This window comes from Rhamphochromis longiceps, linkage group LG22 (assembly GCF_057381845.1).
Source record: "Rhamphochromis longiceps isolate RC_006_pf linkage group LG22, R_longiceps_female_GT1.1, whole genome shotgun sequence".
NCBI lineage: Eukaryota > Metazoa > Chordata > Actinopteri > Cichliformes > Cichlidae > Rhamphochromis > Rhamphochromis longiceps.
In genome coordinates, this window is record NC_140577.1 from 15,034,052 (window position 1) to 15,061,703 (window position 27,652).

The 27,652-nt window shown below is 40.6% G+C and overlaps 2 protein-coding genes across 4 annotated transcripts in view; both read left to right on the top strand.

The window, feature by feature from the left end:
* Positions 1–26,754, top strand: part of trps1 (trichorhinophalangeal syndrome I) — a 137,176-nt gene extending 110,422 nt beyond the window's left edge. For all 3 annotated transcript variants that reach the window (XM_085395613.1, XM_085395611.1, XM_085395614.1), the window contains exons 10-11: positions 15,955–16,077; positions 20,117–26,754. In XM_085395613.1, the coding sequence (XP_085251739.1) occupies positions 15,955–16,077; positions 20,117–21,730 (1,737 nt within the window). In that variant the 3' untranslated portion in view covers positions 21,731–26,754. The remainder of the gene's footprint in view (positions 1–15,954; positions 16,078–20,116) is intronic.
* LOC146643760 (uncharacterized) overlaps positions 1–27,652 on the top strand; it is a 403,826-nt gene that overhangs the window by 308,601 nt on the left and 67,573 nt on the right. The window lies entirely within an intron of this gene.

Here is a 27,652-nt window from a genome sequence, read left to right on the forward strand (position 1 = left end):
CAAGTTGGATTTGAAGCCAGGTTTCAAACCTGTTGCTAGATCCGACTTTTGGCAGCGGCTGCGAGCCATGTGTGAAAAGACACCAAGTCCAATTAAAGCCCCATAGGTGACATCAAATTCTTTAAGTCAGCTAGGACACCTCTGCACGTTAACGCTGTTTTCTCGACAGATGGAAGACTGTCTGAAAACAGTATGAAAATCTCTCAACAAATAGGGTGTCAGGTGATAGTCCCCGAGCAGCCCTGTCTTTCTCTTGCTCTCCGATAACAAGGGTTATCATACATGGCTCTGTCTGGAGCAAATGGAACAAAGATGAGACATCGATTACACACACACGCGCACACTACTTGGAGGATAGCTGATCTCTTCCGTTCCTCTTGACAGCTAGAGCATGGCCATCAACACCCCGAGTGTGTGTGCGTGTCTTTTTCTTTAAACAAGTGTTTGTGTGTGGCCCCAATGCAGCAAAAGGACTTTGGGAAACAGAGAGGAGTGAAGGGAGGAAGGGCTGGTGAAGGGGTTAGAGTAATTCAGATATTGATGTTTTAGTCTCTAACTCCACCCTGAGGGCCTGTCTTGGTGGAAAATGTCAAATGGGCCCTGAGATGATCACACCATTTAGCATCGCTGGAGCCTCAGTGGTGTCATAGAATAAGTGAATACATTAAAATACGGAGATATTTAGAATAACCTGGCACAATCGCTTCCACGTGAATGTGCAGATGCATCAACACATACACAAGAGAGCATTTGCATCTCATACTCATTTGCATACTAAACACAGGGATGCTGTAGCATGCAAATGGTGCACCCCAAAGCATGCAGATTGCTGAGTGATATGCGGTTTTCACTAGACTGCGCCACACTAGCATAATAGGTATAGAAATGACTCTGTGGGGCAGATGATCTGAATTGAACTATGTTGATTGTAACTGTATGTAGTATCAACATAAATTTCAAGGCGAGTATTCATGATGCCCAGAGGATTCATTCTTATGGGTTTGATAACCCCCTGATGGTTTTTTCCTTGAAAATGTTCTTAATGACTCTTGAGTGAACTGGCAGGGAAAAAAAACATGGAGGCTTTAGTGGTCTACAATTGTGGTTTATACCTGCACAGTTATTTTCCCATCCATACTCAGCTTCCCTGTGTTAAAATGCTGAGTAGCATTAGGTCCAGTTAGGCTGCCTCTTATTTCCCGATTGCAGTTTGCCCACCCACTTCCTGAGTCTGACGTCATTAGCCATTCTCGGGTACAAACTCTACTTTGGGTCACAAAGTCAAACAAACACTGTGGATGTACAATTGTTTCCAGTGTCACAATAAAATAAAGCCCTGCTATCACTTTGGACATAAATCAAGACAGAAAACTAAACAGCAACAATGTTTGTATCGTTATTGAAGTTGGACTACCTGGCGGCTACCGACCAGGAGAAGGGTTAGCTTTATTCCCCCTCAATAAAAGTTAATGTGAGGGCAGAGACAAATGGCGGGAAGAACATGCTGAAAATGGGCTAAATGTCAGTCGAGAGAACATGTGAGATGATTCATCTGCAACACATGGTTGCAGACGACTGTGTGGAGAGGGTGGCAGACTTCCGCTTCTTGGGAGTCAGCATAGAGGGAAACCTATCCTGGAGTGTGAATACCTCTGAGCTACTGAAAAAGACACAACAGAGACTGTACTTTCTGAGAGTGCTTAGGAAGAACAACATCACACAGAGACTGCTGGTGTCTTTCTACAGAGCCTCCATCGAAAGCATACTAACGTACTGCATAGGCATATGGTACGCTAGCTGCACAGTGGCTCAGAGGAAAGCACTCCAGGGAGTAATCAACGCTGCCCAAAGGACAATCGGCTGCCCTCTCCTCAAACTGAAAGACCTACACAGTTCCCGCTGCCTCAAAAGAGCCCATAACATCATAAAGGACACCTCACACCCTGGACACTCCATGTTCGAACTGCTGCCTTCAGGTAAACTGTATAGAACAACATACACAAGGACTAACAGACTCAAACACAGTTTCTACCCAATTGCAATATCATGTCTCAATGCTACTAAAAGCAGATGACTTTCATTGCCCCTGTTGTCATTTGTGCCCTTGATGTTGGAATGCTTTCAGACATGTTTTGTTGGATGCGCTAACAAATTGACTGAGTGATTGATTGTTTGAGTGATATATCAACTAGGTCGTATGTTGAGTGTCTGTATGGGGCCTTAGGCCTGGATTGCTTGGGTGTATCTACGGTATGAGTATACTGTATTTTATATGTATTTCTATCTTTTATATCCTATCATTATAGTTTTTAAGTATTTAATTATAGTTTTTAAGTATTTATCTTTTGTGATGTTGCACTGACCAGAGACATCTTTCAATTTCATTGTACCTGTGACAATGACAATAAAGAATATTCATTCATTCATGGTTAGTGATTAATATGTTGCTGGATGACACCCTATGAAAAATTCAAGTCTACAATCAATCTGAATGCAAATTCTATTCAAATTCAGAATAAAAAGCCAAATTTAAATGAGTGTCTTTCATACGGGAGCATAGTAAACTACTTAGATATGCTCTCTGCTTTCTCTGTGCGTCTGTGTATACAGGCACCAAAACTGTGGACATTTTTCCGAGCCGTCTCTTTCGCAGTAACAAGCATAGATACTTCGCCATCTCTAAGTCCCTCCGCATAAATAATAATAAATCCTTAGCTTTGGCATGGCAGACATTGTCTTAAATAGACCAGACACAGCAGTACCTTATCAGCCCACTGTCTTCTCCATCATTAATGTCGGCATACAGTCGTCAACACTGCAGCGTGTTTAAGAGTAGCTAACAGTTACCTCATACCGAGACGAGCATAAAGAAATTATAAAGTGCCGTCACTTCCACAGTAATGATGGTTCAAAGAAATCAATGTCATTAATTTCAGGCACTCGTTATTGCAGGCGGTAGAGCTCTTGGTGTGAATTGCTTCCACAAGTGACTGAATGCAGAGCAAAAACTGGTTGGATAGATAGAGACAGGCAGATGTATTGAGATTCAATTTCATCATCTTCTTTAAAACTCGTTTTTTATATGCACATTTAACCTGGCTCAGCTCTCATTAGGTTGTTGAAGTGGTGTTCATTTGTTTGCTTTGACTCCAGTATGGCTTTCGAATTTTTATGAGTGGACCTTAATGAGCTGACTGAGCTTATTATTTGTCCTTTTGGCTTCAGTTTGATGGGTAAAGTTGATCAACTGCAAACTGGGCTTCAGAGCATATAGTGTTACAAATCTTTTTTTTTGCACTTTTTCCAGCATTGTTTTTATGTTTTTTAAACAGATTTGGTTATAAACTGTTGACTTTTTTCTTTTAACTTGACCTTTTAATACTTTTATACATTATGCTTAAAATTTATTAGAGTACCGCTGCAGTAAACACAGGGATTGAAACAATTAATGCTTTGTAAAAGTTATCACAACTTTAGCCGATTAACACTTCACAGAGAAAAGCCATTCTTTTGCTTGCCTATATTTCACTACCTCTATTACTCTGTTGTTGTGGGTTTGTATCTGTGCACTGTGTCTAAAGCTTGTGTTACTGAATCCTGTGTGTGTGTGTGTGCGTGTGTGTTTTGTATACTACCTGTGCTTCCCAGGCATCACCTTGACCTCTGTGCCCACTCTGTGTTGCTCATTTCCCACTGCCGTGGCCTCTGCCACTAAAATACATGTGCAGATGCTCACACACAGCAGAAAAAAAACACACTATTTACAATCAGGTTGAAGCTTGAGGAGAATCTGAAAATCTTCAGCTTCAGCAAAGTCTTGAACCTTGCTCAACCTCTATCTTTTCCTCCCGTCTGCTCTTTTTCTGTGCTCATAATTGCAGCATTTGCTTAGTAGATTGACAGGGCGTAGAGAAAGAGACAGGCGTGTGGCCAGGTGGGTGAGGAGTTGACACATATGGCTAAACTGGATGACTGGTAGAGAAAGTGATTGGTAAATGTAGCGGTGCACCACAATAGTTCATTTATCCGTGTTAGAACATAAATTAAAACCTGTCAAGAAGAGAACTTAGCGCTGTGGAGTTAACAATACTAGAAATGACAATGATGTGAAAATTTCCCTCTTTTCTAGTCAATTCACTATTCTCTCTTTTCAAGCCCGGCCTCCTCATCCTCCTCCTCCTCTTCTTCTCCCCTTTTTTACACTTCCCCTCTACAGCTAATTAGGAAGATAGTCATTCTGCCAAGAATATGTGTGTGTGCAGGGCATTGTGTGAGGTCGTTTAGAGGTGTAATACACTGCTCTGTGCAGCATGGTTGAGTCTTCTCTCGCTTCTTTTTCCTTTTCTTCTCAGTCGTATTTTGTTCTTCAGTCTTTTTTTTTTTTTTTTTAATCTTTCTGCTCTTGTCATTTAGGGAAATCTTGCCTGTCCAGGGTTGTTTAGCAATTAAGTTGTAATGTGTAGCGCCTGTGTGTGTGTCTGTGTGCAAGTTTACACTCGTGCCCATCTTTAACTTGTTTAAATTAAAACAGTATTAAACAATTAGCATCACAGCTATTCTCATCAGTTCAAAATGAACATTTAGGGACTGAGAAAACTTTTCCTGTCTCTGTTAATAGAGAGAAATGTGCTTTCCTGAGAAGTTTAATCCATGCATGACTTCCCACAAGGCACTGTGGTTTTACAACCCGAGTGCTGAGATTTACCTGATCTCTGAGGTCACGTGTCCATTCCCACTGGAGTCAGAGCTGTTTTTAGTGACAGTATTAGGCAGGTGCTTTTAATGTTGTGACTGATGGGAATATGTACTCAGTTTTCCGGCTATACAACATCAGAGCTTTGGGTGTCCAAATCTGGTTACAATATGCATGTGCTTAAAGATTGAAGCCTTTGGTTACAAGTTTGAAAGAACAACTACTGAGAGTAGCCATGGCCGTACTCATAGGAAGACTAGGACCTATGTTGAATTGCCAGTGATATTCAGGGTCTTGTAGCAATGACAGGAAGAGTCACTGTGTGCAATTACTGAGTTAAACTCATTTGAGGCAACCGGTTGAAGCGGCAACCAACCGCAGCTTACAGTTGACTGCCCGGAGCATAGAATAGCCATTACAACAACCAGCTAAGTGATGCATGACAAGTAAATTGCTTTATATGTGCATGGGAGTTGAACCTATTCACACATAAATTACGTTGTTTTTTGCTCCTCATTCATATCTATACAATTGCATGACTACTGGATAACAGGACATCGTCCATTGCGGACAAAACTGAAGCTAGCAGATCAGCCGAACATACAGCACTGATCAGCTGCTGGCACTACTCCGGCTGTGTAGCTTTTCAGCACCTCAAACAGACACTTTCACTTAATTTACAAAGCAAAAGTCCACCACCTGAGTGGATCAGGTGGGTCTTTTTGTTGTGTGGGAATCAGCCCCCTGAACTATTCTCAGGTAAACAGTAAAAACAGTCTAAAGACAGTTAATAAGACACTTAATACCAGTGGATAAAACAACAAGTATTATGGATGACCATTATAATGAGGCTCTTTTGTATATTTCCATCTCTCTCTCGCTCTCTCTTTCCGTTTTGGGGTGAGTTAAGGTTTCAGTGCCCTGGTTTCCACACCAGATTATGTGCACATTGCCCGTGTGTGTGTGTGTTGTGTGCGTGTACACGTGCATGTGTATTTATGTCAACCTACAGGGCCTTCCCATGACGCCACACACACGCACACACACGCACACACACGCACACACACACACACACACGCACACACACACACACGCACACACACACACACACACACACACGCACACACACACACACACGCGCGCGCACACGCACTTCTTTCTCTTTCTCTTTCTTTTGCTCCCCAGTCATTCACACACAGACACCGACTTTCATTTGTATACATCCTGCTCACACACACGTCGAATACCGGTCAGTGTGAAGTGGGTCATGAAGTGCTCTGCTTTAAAAGGAGGAAATTAAAATGTAATTTTAGATAAGGAAATGCACGTGTGGCTTTATAATCGAGAGCGTCTTGCACATTGCCAGATTAAAAACATGCAAGTGGTCGATTATGGCAAAAAATGCAAACCCCTTGGTTTGATTTGAGTTGAACAAAATGTAGTTTTTTTAATGTTTATTTCTACTCTTAGATTGTTTAAAATGAATAAATTGGAATGCTTAAGGAGGTGGCAGTGTGAAGTATTTCCCAAGATAAAAAGCACAACATAGAGAATTGTTTTTTGTTTGTTTTTTTGTTTTTTTCTTCCTCTATCACCATACAGAGAAAGTCCAAGGTTAAATCAGGAATACAAGAAAATGCACACAGTCTATCTCACGCTATCTTATCAAAACGGTGAGTTTTAGCTTCATAAAACGAGTTGCTTGATAAACAGAAGTACAAAGAACTTGATATTCATCAGTAGTCCAGATGGAAACTCACCTCATACAGATACACAAACACACAGCCCCGATCTCCGGGTCTACGGACTCCAGGTCTGCATACATTCAGGCTGTTTATCAAAATTAGATCAACGCAGAATGATTTCCCTTTCTTCCCTTTGCATCTCTTGCGCTCTATCTTTCTCTCTCTCCCTCTCATACACTCCACCGGTTATCACACTTTTACCCGAAACACATAACTGTGAAGTCAGTGCAACTGAGATCGTTTATCAAAATTAGATCAATGGAAGTAGGATTTCGCCAAAATGTTGCCTGCCCTGTGTTTGTGCACAGGCCAGTTTTTGCACATTTCACAGGAATCGAGAGTCTCGCTGCAGCGTCACAAAGGTAACAACGTGCCGTATTAACTGAAAGGAGGGAGGATGAATAGACCAGAGCCGGGAAGGAGAAAAGGATCCGGAAAGGAGTGATCGCAAAGGCTGAATGAATGAAATGAGGGAAGTGGGCCACAGTGTGTGACCCATATCTGGCGTGTGTGTGTTTGTGTGTGTCTGTGAGAGAGAGAGAGATGCATTGACCTCACTCTTCTCGTCTGACGGTTGGAGATGTGTTTGCGTAGGTGTGCGTGTAATGGTGATGTCATCGTGTTCCGGTGTTTTCTTCTCCCCTGCTTTTGCTTTAGACACTTACGTCTGGCTTCAGCACAAACACATAGACATAAAAACACACACACACACACACACACACACACACACACACACACACACACACATAGAGAGATATGCGGGCCTAGAATAAAAGACTGGCTGTGTAAGCTGACACCTTTTATTTCACTGTCACACAAAGTCGACAGTACTGTATGTGTATTGACATTTCTTACTAACAAAGGATCTTGGTTGTCATTTCTTCACTCTTATTCAGCACCTCAGCTGTCCAGACTGTTTTTAAAATATTTATTCTGCGGTTGCATCCGCATGCGTATTTGCAGTTTCACCACTATCGCAACCTGTCATGTAACAAAGTTACTAAGAATATGTTTCAAGCTTATTTTTGTGCTGGTGGGCCACTGCCACTTTGGCGGGTATTGATAGTTTCTTGCATGAAACTGAAAGTCACCAGTATAAGGTGCTGATACAGACTTTCAGGCGACAACCATGAGACGAATCACCATTGTCATCATTATCACAATTTGCAAAGCCATAAATACCAATCAATGACAAGCAATCATCGCCTTCCTTCTGTTTATACCGTCACGTAGAGGCCTAAGGCAGCGGGGATAAAGGGCTTGTTATGCCTAATCTTCTTGGCAGGAGTGAGAATGTGACTTGTGTGGTCTGATATATGACAGCTGTTTAGATTTTGATCTCCACACATAGCTATATTGTAAGCAGTCACTTGCATTCCTTTTAAAGAAAATGCTTTAGTGTCAGCCAGTTCTGGGCTTTGCCTCAAACGCTGTCATCATGCCGTATGTATTTATTCACAGCAAGGGGTGCCCTCTCTGGCATTATCTCGCTAGATATTTACAAAAACAGGATGTTAATATTCTGGTCCCGCTCTCCCTACATAGCTAATGTCTGAGGATGTGTTTTATTTGGAAATTTCACTTGCGAGTCATCCTAACTGCCAACCTCTGCTCATAAACAGTGCCACAGTAGGCTCACTGCTGAGCGCTTTTGCTCTGAAATTTGATTTTCTTTAAGTTCTGTTGGTGCTGCTTTTAAAGAGGGGAGATAATGGAGAATGGGGTGGGTGTCTGAGGGCTGCTGAAGCAGATGGTCGTATTATTGGTACAGGCTGTGCTTGGAAGCTCAAGGTCACACTCACTGTGACAGAACAGTGGGTATTGTGATAAGAAACAGACAATTTTGATTCTAGCAACAGTTTCTTTCAAATTCCTTTCTCCTCTCAACTTTCCTCATTAGTTCGCGCTGCTTTAGTGACACGTACAACTCATTTAATAAGTACTTTTAGAATTGCAAACTGCTCAAATGCTCCATAACTGTGTACTTGCAAAACCTGTTGCTTTCAGGCTCTCAGGCTTATAGGTACTGAGTCAAGGCAAAGTACTCCACAGACTATAATGTTTTTCTACAGTGTGTCATCATTATCCTTTTTTTTAAAAAGGTCTCTTGATTCCTCAAGGGGTAATTAGTCCTTCGGTTGTACCCTTTCACAGAGCTACTGGGGTAGGGCATTTTTGGAAGTTTAATGCTGTACTATTTCTTCCTCCTTGCTAATATCATGTGAGCAGATAATCAGCAGAAAATGTAGGAGGTTTCACTTAAGAAGTTAAGAAAAAAACTTGTTCCCTGCTTAAAAATACATTCTCAGGCTTTGGCTTGTAATTAGTTTGTTTAAGCAATGAATCAAAGATTGCTGGTAGTGTGAATCTCTCTCATTTCATCTGACTTGATTAAGATTAACTGATTTTTAAACAGTTTAATCGACTTTGTGCTAAAGACTTAAGAATGAACACATACGCTTAAAATGTTAGTCATATTCTAATGTGTTTGTAAGATATTGAATGTCCCTATTTGCATCTCCCTCTACCTTAATGCCTCACAACTTTGTTTAAACTTACAACCCTCATTATCCTGACATTATTTGACAATGATCCAAAGTGCTTCTTGTGATGTCAGGAATCTGTGGCTTTTTTCAGTGGCACTGCAGGTGTTTGTTGGGGTTGAGGTCAGGTGGACCCAAGTCCATGAAAGTCATCACTCCTTGGTCTTCTTTGATCTTAAAGTAGTTCTTGCATCACTTTGAGGTGTGTTTGGGGATATTATCCTCATGCTGAACGAATCCTTCTCCACATAGATGCAAACCAGAGGGTGGAGGTTGTCTTTGAACCTGCTTCTTCTTTTTGGTCAGAGAGAAGTCAGGTCTGTACGTGTGTTCAACCAGATTTGAATTTTCCCACCAGCTTATTTCACTAGGGGTTTGATGCACTGTCACTATCATAGGACTTCATCCTCTTTGAAATCCTAGCACGTCTTAGCTTACCCCAAGTTTTTTGACCTTTTTCCCCTAACCTCAGAAGTGGCTTAGAGACTACTCCTTGTCCTCTGAGACTCCTACTGGACAGCTGTCCTTTTAAAAGTGCTTTTGCTCATTGGAGTCTGACTCGGTTAGTAAATTTACTCCCTTTGATGTAGTTGTTTTTCTGTCTCTTGGTGGCCACAGGTTGACATGTTGATTTCCTTAAAATATAGTTAGAGCTTGGTAAAACACTGAAGATATAGCAAGTCAGAATACATGTGTGAATGAGAGGGAGACAGGTGGACAGGTGAACATGCAAGAAGGATAGGCACTGAGGGTAGATGAGTTTAAATACCTGGGTTCAGCCATTCAAAGCAATGGACAGGGCACAAGAGAGGTGAAGAAGGGAGTGCGGGCAGAGTGGAGTGGGTGGTGATGAGTGTCAGGAGTGATTTGTGACAGAAGGAAAGCAGCGAGAGTGAAAAGGAAGGTTTACAAGATCGTAGTAAGACCTGCTATGATGTATGGTTTGGAAAAGGTGGCACTGACAAAAAGACAGAAGGTGGAGCTGGAGGCAGAGTTGAAGATGAAGATGATGATTTTCATTGGGAGAGAGCAGAATGGACAAGATTAGAAATTAGTACATCAGAGGGACAGCTCATGTTGATCAGTTTGGAAACCAAGTTAGAGAGGCAAGGCTGAGAGGGCACATGTGCAGATTGGATATACTGGACAAAGGATGTTGAAGATGACGCTGCCAGGCAGGAGAAAAAGAGGAAAACCTCAGGATGTATTGAAGGAGAGCGTGTAGAGGGTTTGTGAGATAAAACAGGATGTTAGAGGTAGGCTGAGATGGAGGAGGATGAGCAGCTGAAAGAAAAAGAAGTAAACATGAAAGATATCAGTATATTGCTATTGTGGCGATCTACAATATCATTGAGCTGCTTCTTCAGAGATTCTCAGCTGCTGGTTTAACATACTCCAACTCCACTGCCTTGAACCTGCAGCTGGAGGAGAACTGCTTCATGCGCTGCCACACCAAGATCACAGAGGCTGTGGAGCAGAACAAGGGCTACGATTGCAAGCGGCAGTCTGAAACTGTGTAACTGGAACCCGTGCAAAGAATGAGACTCAGTGAAGAGGCAGTTAATTACATTGCTCAGTTATTCATCTGTCTTAACTGATAAAATATTTGCTGAGGGGCAAAAGAATTATTTTAATAAATATTTAAGAAAGCGTGCATGTGCACAAATATGTGCTTTGTTCATTTTATTGTTTCTCGTTGTTCAGTAAGAATAAACTAACAAAATTTAAGTCATTAAATCCAAGTTAAATTTATTTGACTTAAATTCAGTTATTCTATTAGAAGAACCCATTTACGGCACAGTAGTTTCAGACAAAACCACACAGATGGACTTTTGCAGCCATATGCAAACGACGTACTGAGACCTGCACACACAAACAGATAATGGTGGGTAGAACCTGCACGGGGTTCTCTTAGATTGGACCCAGATGCTTTTCAGTGAGTTTGTGTGTGACTGGAGGATAAATTTTAGCTAATCTTTATCTGAGACTATCGTTGCATCCTCATCCAAAGGACTATTTCTTCCCCTTTTTATGTAAGAACTTGCGTGTGTGTTCGAGTGCATGCGTATCTCTCTGATTCAGTGTATAGGATATTGGTCTTGGCAGTATGGAATTTAGTTAATTCCTCCAGCTGGTCTTCTGGCTTGATTAAATAATCACTGATTTAATGCAAGTCAGTGTAAGTGTGCGTGTGTGCACGCGCCTCCTTTTGTGTGTGCATCTGTGTGTTAAAAGCAAGGCCGACTTACTACTTAAGTGAATTAAATGTAATGTCATTTTGAAAGACTTTGTTTGGAAAGCCCTCTTTTTAAATATATTTTAGACCACAGGGCGCCTAAATGGATGCCTTTCTTCTCTCTCTCCCCAGTCTCCTCTCTTGTGTGGCTCTCTGTTTCGCCACATTTCGTCAAGGACCATTTAAAATGTTTTGCGTGTTTACCTTTACTTCACCGTGCTCAATGTTTAAAATGAAGAAATTACAGAAAAATGCTGAGAGATGACAAACGTTGAATTTTTAAACAGCAGCCCATGTGAAGGCCACCAGTTGGCCTCGCCAAATTCCTTCAACTGAAGCTACACCACCAGAGTTTTAAAATGCTGGTGCACATTGGTTGCAGATGCTAAACTAAATCTGAGGGCCTCAGTATTGCGATGAGACCCAAACCTTTGGATGCTTATCTATTCAGGCTACTTCTTCCATAAAGATTTAAAAGACTGTGCAATGTAAACAGTTGGTATAACATCTGTAAATTTATGGCTTCAGGAGAAAATCAGAGTGGACTCGAAGCCAAAGCTGAAGCACTCAGCCACAGCGTGGTTACACCATATGTTTGATGTTGAGTACAACATCAGATTCTCGAAAATTAAGTTATAATTCACTAGGCCGTTTTATGAGTAAAGTCACCAAAAAAGGCAATGAAAACGGCCAACTTCTATTTGAGTTTAAAAGCAGCCACTTCGAACTCTTGAATGAGAAGCTGGTGTGGCATCGCAAACATATTAAAGTCATGATATACATGTTACGGTGAGATGTTGCATGTTTCCCCAAACAAACAGCAGCGGGATCGCGTACCCTCGTTTATGCATTCTTGCATTAATTCTAATGCCAGACAAAAGCTTTCCGCTAGAGCTGCTTGTGCATTCGAGCGCTGACTGACCGAACTCATTGTGGAAGTTATTAAACCAATAAATGTTGTTTTATATGCAGCCTTCCCTGAGTAGATTGTACTCTTAATTTCTTCAGTTTTTTTCTTTTTACAAGCATCAGGAGACTGATAAAATCTGAACATATTGTCAACTTCTCATTGCTAGATTATAATGTATACTCGCTGTTTATAGTGACCTTATCCTCGGGCGATTAATTAATGAGAGGTATTTGTCCCAACTGTCTTTATAGGTTCATAAGAATAGCAACATTTCATATCCTATCTGGGCCCGGGGCACTCTCCCATAACATATCCTTAAAGGTTAATAAATAAATTTGAAATGCATTTGTTGGTTTGAATTTGGCTTGATTAGGAAGAACTCGATAAAGAGTTTAATTTCCTGGCCCGCTGATCCTCTGACGAGCACTGTCTGCCTGTGTGCGCGTCAGAGGGCATTGTTTGCGGTGCTGATTGAACGCTGTTATAGGCCGCAGATAAATAGATGTCATTAAGACCCCGATCCCTAATTACAGCCGGCCCTTCTCTGCAGGGTGAGGTGAGCGGAAGAGGCCAGGTATCTGTAATGAATCAGAAAAAGTGCACACCCACACTGTAGGTACACACTAATTTACCCTGCTCACAAAACTAGTTGTCCGAGAAAAACAAGACAAATTCAGACAAAGTATTCGCAGTATGTGATATATATATACAGTACAGTATGTTTATAGAAATGTGTGTATGTACGTTTGATGTGTTGATGATGCATGTGAGCTTGCACATTTCCACAAATGTCAAGCCAACTAGCTGATGATTGAAAAGGAAGTTGGATATCAGGAGCCACATTTTGAGAGAGCATTCGTGCATGCACGTGCACATTTTGGACGGTGGTGCGGGCTATTTCTGTAGTTTCCTGTGTAATTGACACTTGAACCTCTCATTCACACACACACACACAAACACACAGACACACACCATGCAGTATTATTGTAGTCTACTATTGGTGTAGCCAAAATATCCCCAACACACACACATACACTTCTTGCCGCTTCTCATCCAAATCTAGCTTCATTAGTCAATGGAAGCCAATATTTTCAGGTGTGTGTGCTGCTCTCAGGGGCAGCTGTGGGGCCATATGTGAGTGATTTGAGCGCTCAGAGGGAAACTGAATTCTGATGACAGACGCACTGTTTGGCTTGCAACACTATACACACATACACACACGCGTACGCACACACACACACATCCACAGAGGAAGCATACATCAATCAATCACCTGGCTCCGTCTCTCTACATGTGGTGACCGTATGGTGTGTGCACCACACTCGAATAGGCATACACACTCAAGCTCAGTGTGCCGCTGAGAGGATTTGCTAATGTAAGTGTTGTGCTGTCTAATGTCAGATGGATGAAAACACGTGTACCCTAAAGACTGGTAGTTTTAGCTCAGGTGTTTAATACATGCAGAAACATTGGAAGCAAGATTCTTGTACACATATTGAAACTGAGAGACAATGTTTCTCCAGTGTGATCCAGATACTATGAAGAACATCATCATAAATTAGTGTTTATCAGCTAAAACTGCAAACTTCTAAAACAAATTGGCAAAAATCCGACTTTTTTGCATTTAAATTTGCAACAAAGCAAATAGATTTAAATATTTTCCTTGGATTTCAAAGAATATCTCATGTTCTTGCTGGGGATAACAATGGGAATATTCCTTATGACAATAGCTCTTAACACACCTACACTAACATGTCAAATGATTCTATTCAAATGTGCAGTATTTGCACTGGATTGCTCAGGCTGAATGCTCCATGCACATTCAGTGTGTAACGTCTGTTCCCAAAGTTATGTTAAGTGGTTAATTGTGCTGTGATCTTTCCGGTGCATTAGATTGCAAAATAAACTGAACAGTGCTGTGCCCACTGGGCTCTTCTGCTTTTAGCTCGTAGCTCAAAAACAGATGCTCGGTGGAAGTGCCGGTAGTGCCTCCATCTGCAGCTCTGAGACTACAGAAAGCCTGATTGAAGTGTGGCACTCTTTTGTGAGAACTTGAAATGTCTTTAACTTCGAACAGTGGATGCTCTGAGCCCAAAAACCAAAAATAAAAAATGCTAAGCTCTCAGCACTGTCATAAACATAAAACAAAACAGCAGAGAGAAGGTCCCAGTGGACCATAGCCCCATGATGTTGGAGGGAACACGGAGTAACACAACAGCAAGAGGAAGATGGCAGACCAGATACACAAACTGCATATACAGATTTTACCAACATTCATACCGCACGCTTGTATGACTTGTAAATCCTTAAAAGCCTACATTTAATTTCACAGAGTGAACATGTCAGACTGTGAAACTGTGAAATGTTATTGTGCTAAATGCTACTTTTGAATTTGATGCCAGAAACACATTTCAAACAAAGTTGTAAGCGGGCCATGCTTACCAATGTGTTACATCACCTTTCCATATAACAACACTTTGCAAACATTTTAAAACAGAGGAGAGCAGCTGCTCTAGTTTTGAAAGCCAAATTATTTCTTCATCTTTCTTGATGGCATTGTGGGACATCCTTTGTTGCATCGTCAAGCCTCTGACATTTTTCACAGGTGACATGTCTGGACATGAGGCGGGCCCATTCAGTATAAGGACTCTTTTACCACAGAGACATTCATTTAGAACACAGTGTTGTTTGGTGTTGTCGTCCGGATGGCAGCATGCTCCATGTGTTTTCAGAAGTGTTCCTGAGGCCCTGTTGTGATTTCTTCTACAGAATCATGTCCAGTTTTAGGATAATTTGATTATTTTTTGATATGGTACTGCAGGCGATGAAAACTCCAAGTAGTTAAGAATTTTATAACTAAAAATTATCAGTTAAAAAGAAGCTGAAAAGGAGAACCCTGGAATAGTGAGCACTTTAAAGGCTAAAGAGATCAGAGTGGAGATCGCAGCGGAATAATTATGGGATGTTTCAGGAAAGGATAGATAGGCAGACAGAGGGAGAAACTGACAGAGGAGTTCCGCTGGAGAAAGATGAGGTATGCTGTCCTCTCAGGGTCATAAAGGTGGTGAATGGGGCCAGAGGCTTAATGGGATGGAGAAACGTTGTGATTGGCTCATTACTGTGATGGAGCACGTTGCCACGACAATTGGCCTTTTCACCCCCCCACCCCTCCTTGCACACACTACTTTTCTATGCACCACTGCGCTGTGAACTGCAGAGGTGTGTATATGAGAACTTGCACACTAATACAGTAAAAGTCAAACGCCTGCCTATAAAGTACCTGCTGCAGTTCAGATAAACACTAAAACGCTTTATGCTACAAGGTGAAAGCATAACTCATCTCTTCCCACGTCTTTCAAGTGACAAAATTACCGCAGTGCCTCATGTCTTTCTTAGATAAGTCCATGTTCGATCTTATCGAATATTCGAAAACAACTTAGTCATCTCGACTACATCATTTTCTTTTCACTGAGGTAGTTTTTTTTTTTTTTATTAACCTTGTTCTATGCAGGGAAAACACTGTAGAGAAGAATAATGTTCTCAATAGGATTTCCCATTAGGTGTGATAAATGAGAGTCCATCATCTCTCTGCCACCAAGCCAATCTGTTCTCTCCCTCTGTCTCCCACCCTAACTACCAGCCTATTGCACTTGAGTGGCATGAAAATTACAAAGGAATCAAAAAGTTCATTTTTGTCCCCCCCCCCCCCCACCCACTTTTTTTTCCCTCCAGCGATTTGCCATCTTTCTTATCCTCACCAAATTTCTTCATTACACCATGTTTTTATTTTCACTCTCTAACATGTCTCTCTCCTTCTTCCTCTATAGCGGCGCAGAGGTAGTGGAGTTTTCTGCGCTAACTGTCTGACCACCAAGACATCGCTGTGGAGGAAAAATGCCAATGGAGGCTACGTCTGCAACGCATGTGGTTTATACCAAAAACTACATTCAGTAAGTCGCACACAGGTGTTTCTGTCTTCACCAGCTGCACTCTTACATTTTAAAAAACAATGCAAGCAGAGGAAATAAAATGTAGGCAAATGCCTACAAGTGTCCTGTTATACAGAAGTTAATATGCTCTTAATGGCCAAACTTATATCCACTTCCTATATATACACGTTTCCTCATAAAGGTCCTGCTGGTGTCTTTTTATACTACATCCACGGGGGTGGTTCTGACCACTAATTATCATTCCTCCTTTCTGGCCAATTAGCATACGGAGCAAATAAAATGCTGCACACCGCGGGTAGATTCTTGTATATATTCTGTGGGTCCTGCTGTGAAAGTGTAATATTTTGGAGAAAGCATATTTGATTTGGTGGGAGTTACAGACCGTTTCAGCAGTCACAGGGAGCCAGATCCATGGAGTGAGAAATATGATGGAATGAATCAACTTTACCATCTAAGCCTAGGGAAAGTCTATGGAAATCCCAAATTTAATTAGACTGCATGAATTACAGATGAGATAAAAACTTGCCTGGAATTTAGTTGACTTCAGAATATCAAGATTATTCACCTCAGATATGTTCTTAAGGTGTTTAAGCCAATTACACACTTCAGCATACTCATTAATCGCAGCGGTTTGCTAATACTAACAACATAAAGCAACTTCAGAGCGTCGCTGTATATGCCGAACCCTGCTTCCAGTGTGCGAAAGTTCAGTGCGGACGTTTCTGTGTGATCGATCACAGTGATAATAAATGCATTAGTGGACTGACCGTGTTGCAACCCTGAGCTATATGCTGCCATTATCCAATGGCGCTTTAAAGACCTTTCGGAGGATGACAAGCTATTGAAGTTTACTGCTTCCTGCCCCTGCAGATGTCCTTGGTTCAACCCGTTCATCTCATCTGCTGCTCCAATCACGTCCCGGCTCCCTCTACTCTTGGCAATCTTCACGACGGCCATATTTTATATCCCATAATAAAAGTTTTATATGCTCTACACACATTATTAGAGAGGATAGCAGCTAGTAAAACACTTGAGAGTGAGAGAGGGGAAGGGAGAGTTATGAATAAAGGGGCAGGAAAAAAAGTGGAGGGAAAAAAAGGAAGGGGGGAAGACAAAGAAAGGGAAAAAGATTAAGGTAAGAAGGAGGACGGGGATAATGAAGGGTCAGGGTGTGAATGAAGAGTGAGAGATGGAGGAAGATGGGAGAGATTAGAAGAGAATGCAGAAGCAACATTTAGGAAGAAGGAGGGAACAGACAGAAAGGCAGATTTATGTGATGTGTGCTAGCAGCAACCACAGCCCAGGTATTCTACCAAGCCACCCCTACAACCATAAAAGTGCACAAAATTACAGCAGCCATGTGTGTGTCTCACTGTTTGTTTGAGTTACTTGCACCCACAGGATTGTAGACACATTAAAACCCTATAAATAAGCTTCACTTTCTGCAGTTACTTAGGTGACAGCTCATGTAATTGAAAAGATACAACACAGATATATAAAAAGCTTTTCTAGGAAGTTTTAAAAGGAAAGCATATGATTTCATTTTCCAATCTAAAACAGGCAAAACACCATGTGGTCACACCTGCTGTGAGAAGACACTGGCAATACAAAGTAAACAAAGTAAAGAGGAGGAAAGGATAATTAGGGAATGGACAGGGAGGAAGATCGAGTCAAATTCTTGCTAAAACAGAAGCAAAAAAAACAAAACAGTGAGTGACTGAGTGAGAAGAAGTAGCAAAAACTTGTGCTGCTTGTTGTTGTTGTTGTTTTTTTTTTTTTGCTTTGTGTCTTGCATTGTGAGATAAATGTGATTATGAGTATCCCACTCCGAAATTAAGGCTTTTCCTCATCTTTATAGTTTATTCAGTGGTTCTCTCAGTGTGAATGGATTTAAATCATGCTCTGAATCACTGTGTCTCGTGCTTCCGTCTTCCATTCCCTCTTTATTTCACACCCCCTTCCCTTTATCCGTCCTTCTGTGCACCAGTCGGTCTTTAGAAACACAAATTCTAAAGCCAGAAAAAGAGAAATGTTTGTGGATTTCGCTGCTATATTTTGCGAGTGCCACTCTGCCAAATGATGGAATCTTGTTTTTGATATTGATCCATATGTCAAGAAGTTTCAGCGAGACAACTCTCTCATTAACTTTTACCAGCTTGCCAAACGAAGGACTGAAAACACTTCGCTGAAATGCATGTGCATTAATAGTTCCCTGAATCTGAGTTTTGCCCTTCTGAGTTTGCTTATATAAGCGTATTTGATTGTTTTTGCTTGTTAACATTAATGCGCTAATTATATGTTTACATAAGCACAGCACAGTATCCCCGAATCATTATAATAATATTAAAATTGCAATAGAAGTGACTCTTCTGCTCTTAAATATTTTCGGTAGCTGCTCTACAGTGACTGATAAACTCCACGCTGAAAATTACATTGTCTTTGCCCTTTTCACCCACACACTGGCGTGCACACATGCACACCCACACAAGCATACTTAATGCACATACTCTGACAGACACACATTCGGTCACAGGCTATCAACACGAACATAAGAATACATTTCCATACACAAAAGGCTACTGGAAATCACCCAAGAGTTTCCCAGCATAGGCACAGGACACATTTTGAAGGCATTGGAGTTTTTTTCCTGTACCCAAGTGTCTATCCATCTCAATATCTTGCTCGGTCTTCTGTGGATGGCTTGCATCCGCAAATATGCACTTTGTATTTCAAGGTCCTACATCATTGGTATACACACAAGTTTCTTTCTAAATATGTAAAAGTATACCTGGAGATACGAACACAGTTACACAGTACAAAGACAAATTTCTGCAAACCTGTTTTTGAAGCTTTGAAAAGCCATGTCCTGTATGCTAACTGAATTTGACATTGCTGTGCAGAGGTCACTGCTCATAATGTGAATGTCTTTCTTGAATAATGGCGGGTTAGCGACACATTTATTTTGATTGGGCACCTTATAAGACAGTTTAAATTGAACGGTTTATTTTACTAGGAGCAAAGACAGCCTTTCAGTGATTTGTTTGGAAATGTATTAGACAAGCTGTGTGCGTGTGTGCGTGTGTGTGTTTTTGGCATGTGTTTAGCATCACCATCAAAAAAAAAGTTTCATCATCATTCAGATTTTTTTTTATACTCACACTATTAAACCCAGTGGGGAATTAAATAAGTGGGGGGTGTTTTAGAAATCTGGTGTTTTAGATGCAAATGAGCAGTTTTTATTCTTTGGAATTATGCATGACTTTTGCCTTTTTTTTAACCAAAACACTTGAAACTAGAACACAGCCTTCTTTGAAGCTCACAACCTGCTTTAGTAATTGGTTGTAGTGTTTCTAGCTTTCCTGTTTTATTAAAAAAAAACATTTCAGTAAGTGTTTCACGCTGAAACAAAGCATATTATAGGACTCGATTAAAGAGATGAGTGCACTGTAAGTGCGAGAGGGTTGCACTTTCAACAGATGTAAGTCCGCCCGCACCCCCTTGTGGCGAGGGCAAAAACCACAGTCATCTGGAGGATATGTTACCTCATCAGTCTTTCTTTCATCGCGATGCATTTAGTTATACTTCAAATCTATATAAAAGAAGAAAGACTGTCAGACTGTAATCTGCCACAAAGGGCTTTTTAGGGAACTTTGGGGAACCTAAAACCAGTAGCTACTGTTTTAGATCTTGACTGTGGTGTGTATTGCTTTCTATGTTTCACCAAATATGCTTATGATAGCTTTATGATTAAATAATTGTTATACTCGGCTGATTAGTCAAAGTAGAGAGAGCTTTATTTTTTATCCACAGTCGATTGCACCAAAGGCATACTCAATGGTTATTTAATCTCTGAGACCACCTATGCATTAAGTAGGAATTTTATCATAGTCAAGTAATACCGGGGCATGTGTGCTTGACATTTATTAATTAGTTCAGCAAAGTTATCAGCATGATGAAGTCGAATTACCGCTTCATATATTACTAACTGTCTAACTCCCTTCCCTCTTGCTCATTCTTCTGTGTTTCCTTTGCCTTGCAGACACCCAGACCTCTAAACATCATCAAGCAGAACAACGGTGAGCAAATCATCCGCCGTCGAACCCGAAAACGCCTCAACCCCGATTCGCTTTCGTCTGAAAACCCTGCCCCCAAGCAACAACGCATCACCAGCGAAGAGCGCATGAACGGGGAGGAAACAGACAGGAGCTGTGCGTCAGTCAAAAACCAGCAGCCTTCCCCTCGCTCACGCTCACCGCGGTCCACGCAAGCCTTCTTGGCCAATCAAACATTGGAGATCCACAGGCGTATGCCTCCTCTTCTCCTCCCCTCACATGCCCCCTCAGTGGGAGCGGAGGGCAATGGCGGTATCACAGAGGGAGGTATAACATCGAAAGCAGAGGGGGGTAAAGGAGGAGGGGGATCGGAAAGAGGCAGTCCAATTGAAAAGTACATGCGTCCGTCCAAACCGTCTAGTTATTCACCTCCAGGTTCACCCATTGAAAAATATCAGTACCCTCTTTTCTCCTTACCCCTTCCATTAACCATTTCACCTGAGTTGACCCCGGAGTCAGATTGGCTCAGGTTCTGGACCAAGTATAAGATGGCAGCCGCCTCTGGGGTTCCTGGTAGCATCAGTAATCTAAGCAGCCCCGGGAGCCTTGGAAATAACGCTCATTATCTTAGCGCGATGGTGACTCCAGTACAACATCATCAGCAAAGCTACACGGTGCCTTACTGCGCCTCTCCCTACTCTCCTCTTCCTCCACCTCCAGCTCCTACTCACTATCCTCCTCCTCCTCTTCACGTCCAAACCCCTACTTCATCATCATTAGAAAACGATGCTCCTTTGGATCTCGCAATAAGACAAAGAGATACAAGTGCTGTAAACGCGCACGTGTCCACAAATGGTGCCGAAAGGCGAAGGCAGGAGTCGCCGCTAACTGACAGGCTAAGAGGTAACTGGAAAGGAGAGAAAGAGGAGGAGGAGAGGACAGACGAAGGAGGGAATCCAGGTGAGGAGATAGGGAAGGAAGAAAAAGAATGTTTGTCAACATGTCAGTCAAGTGTCCCGTCTAATCGCAAAATGGTGGAGGTGGCCACACAGGATGACCTGACCAATCGCTGTGTCCACTGTGGGATCTACTTCATAGATGAGGTGATGTATGCCCTGCACATGAGTTGCCACGGTGACAAAGGACCATACCAGTGCAGTTTTTGCCTCCACGTGTGCGCGGATCGATACGATTTCACCACGCACATACAGAGAGGCTTACACAGGTACACAGACAAAACGACGCAACAGAGATGTCAAATGCAAGACGGCAACATTCAGAACGCTGCGGGAATGTCGGAGCACGAGTGTCAAAATGCGACAGAGGAGGAACGCGATGAAGACGGTCATTATGAGACCACCGGCGAAGGTGATGTAGTAGAATCGTGTCATGACAACCAAGCAAAACAACACACAGGCAGCGATGGCACTGACAATGAAACGGAGACTGAAAAAGAAGCAAAAGGAGAGGACAATGCCGCGACAAACCAGGACTTGGGAGGCAAAAAGGTGTCGCACATCAGCGATGACGTCACGAGAAGCTCAGAGGTCACAACTGTTGCTGGCTCTAAAATATTAGATGAGAACACAGATGGGAATTAATCGATCTCTTTGACTCATGCAAACCTTTAAGAGCGTTGTTCTTGGATGAATAAGCTGTATGCCTTCATGTTTCTGGAGGCTAGCTCATGTCAAAATGGGCCTATCCTGGGCACTAAAAGGAACACATCCTTATGCTGGAAGCACCCGGCTGTCAAATGGTCAGAAATCATTGTAGGATCCAGCTGAACTATAGCAGGGGCAGTTGAAGAAATTGCCCGAATCCTCTGCTGAGTGACTGCCACTTGACAGCTCTGTGGCAGGCATTCAACAACAGGCATGGAGTTGAAATCACCTTTAATAAGCAGCCACTTCATGCGATTTCCACATAAGGGCATTGGAAGCTGGGCTAAAAGTTGAACTGGTTATATTTTGGATAACTTTTGGGAGCTCAGCACTTGCATGGCCACCATAAAGGAGAGCAAAAAAAAAAAAAGAAACTAGAAGCAAAATAATTAACCTGAACTGAACTGAGCTGGGCTGATTACTTATGCACCATACTAAAAAAAAGCTGGTCCAAACTAGTCTAATGTATCATTAAGACGGTTTTATTTTGGTACAGCCAGATGTGATCTGGTTAGGATTGCTTTGTTCTTGTCCAGAGCATGTTTTTGACTGTTTTTTTTCTCTGTGCAAATAGATCTAAAACCAAAATTCTTTTCTTTTTTTTTGACTAATTAAAGCTGGTTAGTTTGAAACCAGTTTATGCTGGGCTGCAGTTGAGTTGGTGTTACCTCGGTAAAAAGTGATCAGTTGATTTCTTTCACTTAGCCAGTTTTTTTCTGAAACTGATCAAGTTCTTGGTTCTCGGGTTTTGAGTCAGCTGGGACTTTTTCGAACTGCTGAGCCAGTTTGACTTGATAAAACCGGTTAAACTCCGGGCCGAAGTGTTTTCTCTATCCGTTTGGATTAAACCAAGTGACATTATTTTCTACCTTCCTCTGTGCCATGATACTAGCTATGTGCCTGGCTGCCTGCCCAACAACCATCTAGTACCCGCTTAACATTTATATTAATAATAATAATAATAACGGTAATAATAATGATGATGATGATGCTATCGTACAAAAAAAATGCAATTTGCTACACTTTCATATATAATATGGTATTTTGTAAAGGAAAATGCTTTTTGCAGGAAATGGTACTATAAAAATTAGCCTATGTGAGTTTTTTTCTCTTGTTTTTGAGCTTCTTAATGAGACTTGTTACATTTATAACAGCCGCCTAGTAGAAATGGTACAACAAGGGAGGGAGGGGGAGGGGTGTGTGTGCATGTGTGCATTTGTGTAATTGCATTTCTACGCGTAAGGATCAAAGGATGTGTCCGTCCCCAAATGATGATGTAAACATAATGAAGGCTTGCAGTTGGTTTTTCAGTCCTCAGGGGTCACACATGTTGCACACCAACCCACCTGTTTCATAGCATGTGACACATCAGTTTTACAGTACATGGCCTAATTGTGTTAGCATGTCACATATTGTTCTCTTATGTTCTCTTATATATGTTCTTGTTGTGTTTTTATGTGTTAATAAGTCAACATGGTCTCAGTATGTAACTTTTTTTTTCTATGTCTACGAATTGTTAGGTCGCACAGTTTTACAGAAAGACTTAGGAACTTAGGGAGTAAAACCCCAAATCTTATCAAAAGGAACAACTGTTTTGAGTTAACTGTATAAACCTTTGTTCTGTACTGAGTCTACAGATGTTTTTGCCTACAGTGTTTGATGTCATATTACTGAGAGTTTGGTACAACTTAGGTTACCTCTATGTAGCATGTTAGCACCTGCGAAATCTACAAAATAAGTTGCTTTTTTTTCCTAAAGGTGTGAGGTGTTACATGAAAGACCTAAATAATACTGAAAGAACATGAGATGACATTGCAAAGTTATGTTTTAATAATTCAATGAAGTAAAAGTTTCACGTGGCTTGCAACTCCATTTGACCCATCGCACATTACGCCATCATCAGTGATTTCGTTGCTGTTTTTTTGGAACAGTTTCCATAACTGAGTCTTAGTTTAAACCAAATTTCATCAGTGAGAAACTTCTAACAGTCATGTCCTTGAAAGTCCCGCTGTTATATCAAAGTGGTGGCCATCTTGTTTATTTTTGATAAAGATGGGATGACTTCTCTAGCCGTGTTGCCTTAGTTGCTAGAAAACAACAGCGACAAAAGAAGAAAACACCAACGGACTCTGTTGAAGGACATAATATGTCAATATAAAAATAAAAGACAGGAAGGAACGAGCTAAAGAATGTGAGGGGGGGGGGAAGCTATTTTTCTATGCTTATCCAAAAAGACATGAATGACGAATATTCCACCTAGTGCCTGGTAACTTGTACCACTTTTCAAATCAATATGTTTTGTTGTCTGCATTAAAAATGTTATGTAAGCAATGAGTCGTGTAGAACAGAAGGTGGGAAAGCAAACTGATATATTCCTTTCCATGCACTCACACCACCAAGTCATCTGAGTCATCGATTACGATTTCTGCCTGACCGATCGGTCGGGTGTTTGTTCAAACTTTTCATGTTTGCTTGCTGTGCTAAACTTTCATTTTTGTGCATATATTTACACTACTTTGTAGAATGTTGAGCCATATGCCTCAGTTACTTGTATGAGAGACACAATGCCAAGAAAAGGACCTAATTTGGAGATTGAAACAGAGACACGGCCATGTCACCAGGTCCCATATCATGGTGGATGCAATGTTAATTATTCACACATTATTCTAAGACGGTTAGCATTACAGCTAACTTTGCATTTATGCCAGATAAACAGTTTAAATTAGCTTTTTTTTTTTAAATTCTACTGCATTGGTAACAGTCCATTGCCAAGTAAAACTAGAACCACGTATAGTTCCCCCTGTAAAATTACATTGGATTGCTATTAAGGTTGGATTTTATTTTGATGCGAATGTCGGAGCATTTGCAACCATTGTCAGTAGCTTGTTGTAGCTCTTTTTACCAAGTGGATTGCCTCAGAAAATTCCCATCACTGGTTTGGAATTACAATTGTTCACTTATTTTTATTTTGAAGTTTTCAGAGATAGTATACTGCTAATAGGTTTCTAGGATGCTAACAGCCTAAGCATTGCTCATCCAATTAAACCAAAAGTAAGGCTTAGAATTATAAAGTAAAATTCATTCTCTTCTCTATTTAAAACTCAAAAAGAAATAGCTGAACTTTTGGCTAATTTTAATACTTCAGTAATTCATTTTGAAGCAGTATTTTAACTTTTAAAAAACTGCATACAGCACTTAACAAATTTATCAGTCCACCTTTCAAACAAGAAACGGAAATATTTTGGAAATCTTTGCAAAACTTGTTTAGAGTTAAGAATTACATAAATTTTCTGGTAAATAAAAGGAATTTGTGTTTTTATTAAGCAGACATACTAGACTTCTTCTTAGTGGTCAGAAATTAATTAACTCATTCACTGCCATTGACGTCTATAGCCGTCAATTGCAGTGAATGAGTCAATGGGTTTAACTCATTCACTGCCAATGGCTGGCAGTGAATGAGTTAATTAAGCAAATCATTCAACCACAAAACCTTTTTTCTTTTTAAGAAAGCAGGTAAATAACTGTAATTTTGCATTGCAACAATAATGTGTTTTATTATTTTTTTCTGCTTTTTTTTTTTTAAAGCAGTACATTTGAAAATTATAGATTAAAAACAATAATTATATTTTAGCATTAAAATATTTTTATTAAAGAGCTTTCCCGTACCGGTGGTTAACCATTGGTAATTATCAGCACTGTTAATATAGGACAGCTGTGGCATTAACTTTACATTAGGTAGTGTAAGGTCATTTTTTTTTCTAAATTTGTTAAGCACTGTATGCTGCATTTTACAGTCAAACTGCCAGTGGATCATCTGTACGATAATGCATAAGAAGGGTTTGCTTAACTTCTCCAATAACACGTGTCAAGTGAAAACATCGTAACTCCTTAAGTTACAAAGTCTAATGAATCTCTCGTTCTGATGTTTGCCTTTCATTCGGTGACCAGGTCTTAACATATTACTGTACGTGCCAGTTGGGTCAGTTCAAAAAGGTAGTGGTTGATGAATCTGGGGGTTTATTGTTTTTGTTTTGTTTTCAGAAAGATTGTTCTAATTGTTGTTATTTTCAGAACTATGTTTGTGCTTTTTAAAACTTTTTAGAATGAATTCTTTGGTTACTTTTTTTTATCGGCTGCTGATAAAAAAACAATGAAAAAAATGTTTACATTAATAAATGTAGCAAAAAAAAGAGAGAAAAAAATAGAAAGGACGCTTCACCATTCTTAAAAGACACAAGAAAAGGAGGGATGGATGCCTGCTGGGAGGGATGGATGGGTGCCTTTGAAGAATATGTGGAGAGAAGTGGATGAATAAAGGGAGGATGAGTTCAAATGAGGCTAAAGTGGATGATTCATCCCCTCTATATTGTCTCTTTACCTCCCTTCAACTTTATTTCTTTCCTTCTCATCTATTATTTTTTAATGTATTATTCACTGTACCTCTCCATCCCACCTTTGTTTTTCTTTGTTCACCTGCTACAACTCTAGCATCTCCTCCATTTTTCCTGCATCCCATCATTTGATGAATGTACAAAGATGTTCTCAGTAGACAAAGAGAATACGGAGGTTTTAAACGGGAGTTAAGCGTTTGTATTACGGAATGTTGCACCCCAAAAGCTGAGCTAAACTCAGTTACCCCACACATTAAAAGGCTGAGCTACATGTTTATTTAGACTTTATTTAGGTTAAGCTTCTTTAAATTAAATCGGCCTCTGGTTGGTTAAAAGAAAATGTTTAAATACTCTTTGAGAAAGTCAGAAAATCTTTGGTAAAGGTTCTCAACATTGTCATGGGATTCCTCACTTACCTCTCTTTACATGTCATCTGACTCAAAAGGATTTCTCAGTAGACTGGAGACAAATGTATTTTCAGATGCCATAATGTTTCACTAATTCCTTTGAAGTGAAATCCTTGGGTTCTTTTTAAGTTGAAATAAAGAAACCTTTATTGAAATTTGTTCATTCATACTTTCTGTACTCTAAGTATGCCGCAGATATCTGTTCTGTTGTTCATTTGAGAGTTTATACATTTATAACTAAATTATAAATAGATGTTCATGTTGGGGTGAGAGGAATCTCGGGGGAACTTTTAACCCGATCAATCGAAGCGGGACACGCATGACATGGCCTTGGGTTACTTCAGCAATGACTTTATGTTTTAGGTTTGATGGCATTTCAAATCAGCGTTTACAATGGGAGGCCTTAACAAGTGCTTTCATGTTTTTGCCTTTGTCAGAATTTGTTATAGAAACAAATGACGCTGTTGCTTGCACTCCATTTATTATGTTCTTATTGCCAAGGAAGGGACAACACACACCCACACACATAAGAAACACACAAACAGCGGTACGGATCGAGTGTACATTTTGGGGTGTACAGTGTTAACATAGGCCAGTTTATTTTTGGCCACACACACACACACACACACGCATGCATACACACAGCAAGTATGTACATTTAATCAGTATATTTTAGTAGATTTTTGTCTCTTCAGTTGAATGGCTTTTTATAGAAAAGAAATGGGATTTTTTTTTTTTTAGGTTATGTTCTCTCTCATGTTGTATTTTATTCTGCTACCTTTCTGTACGTTATTGTTTTTAGGTTTTATTTCATGCAAAATCATATTTCAACAACATATTTTGACAGCCAAGAAAAGTTTGTTACACAGCTAAACTTGAAGAATAATGTTGATAATGATGATAATAATTAATAAAAGTAATAACAAACAGTACTCAAAATGGACATTTGGGTGTTTATTTAATAAACAGTGAAGAAGAGGAAACCTATATTGTGTATAAATCCTCCCTCGAGAAAACAGCCTATCTGTGGCCTTCCTGCAGGATGTAAATGCCTGTCATTA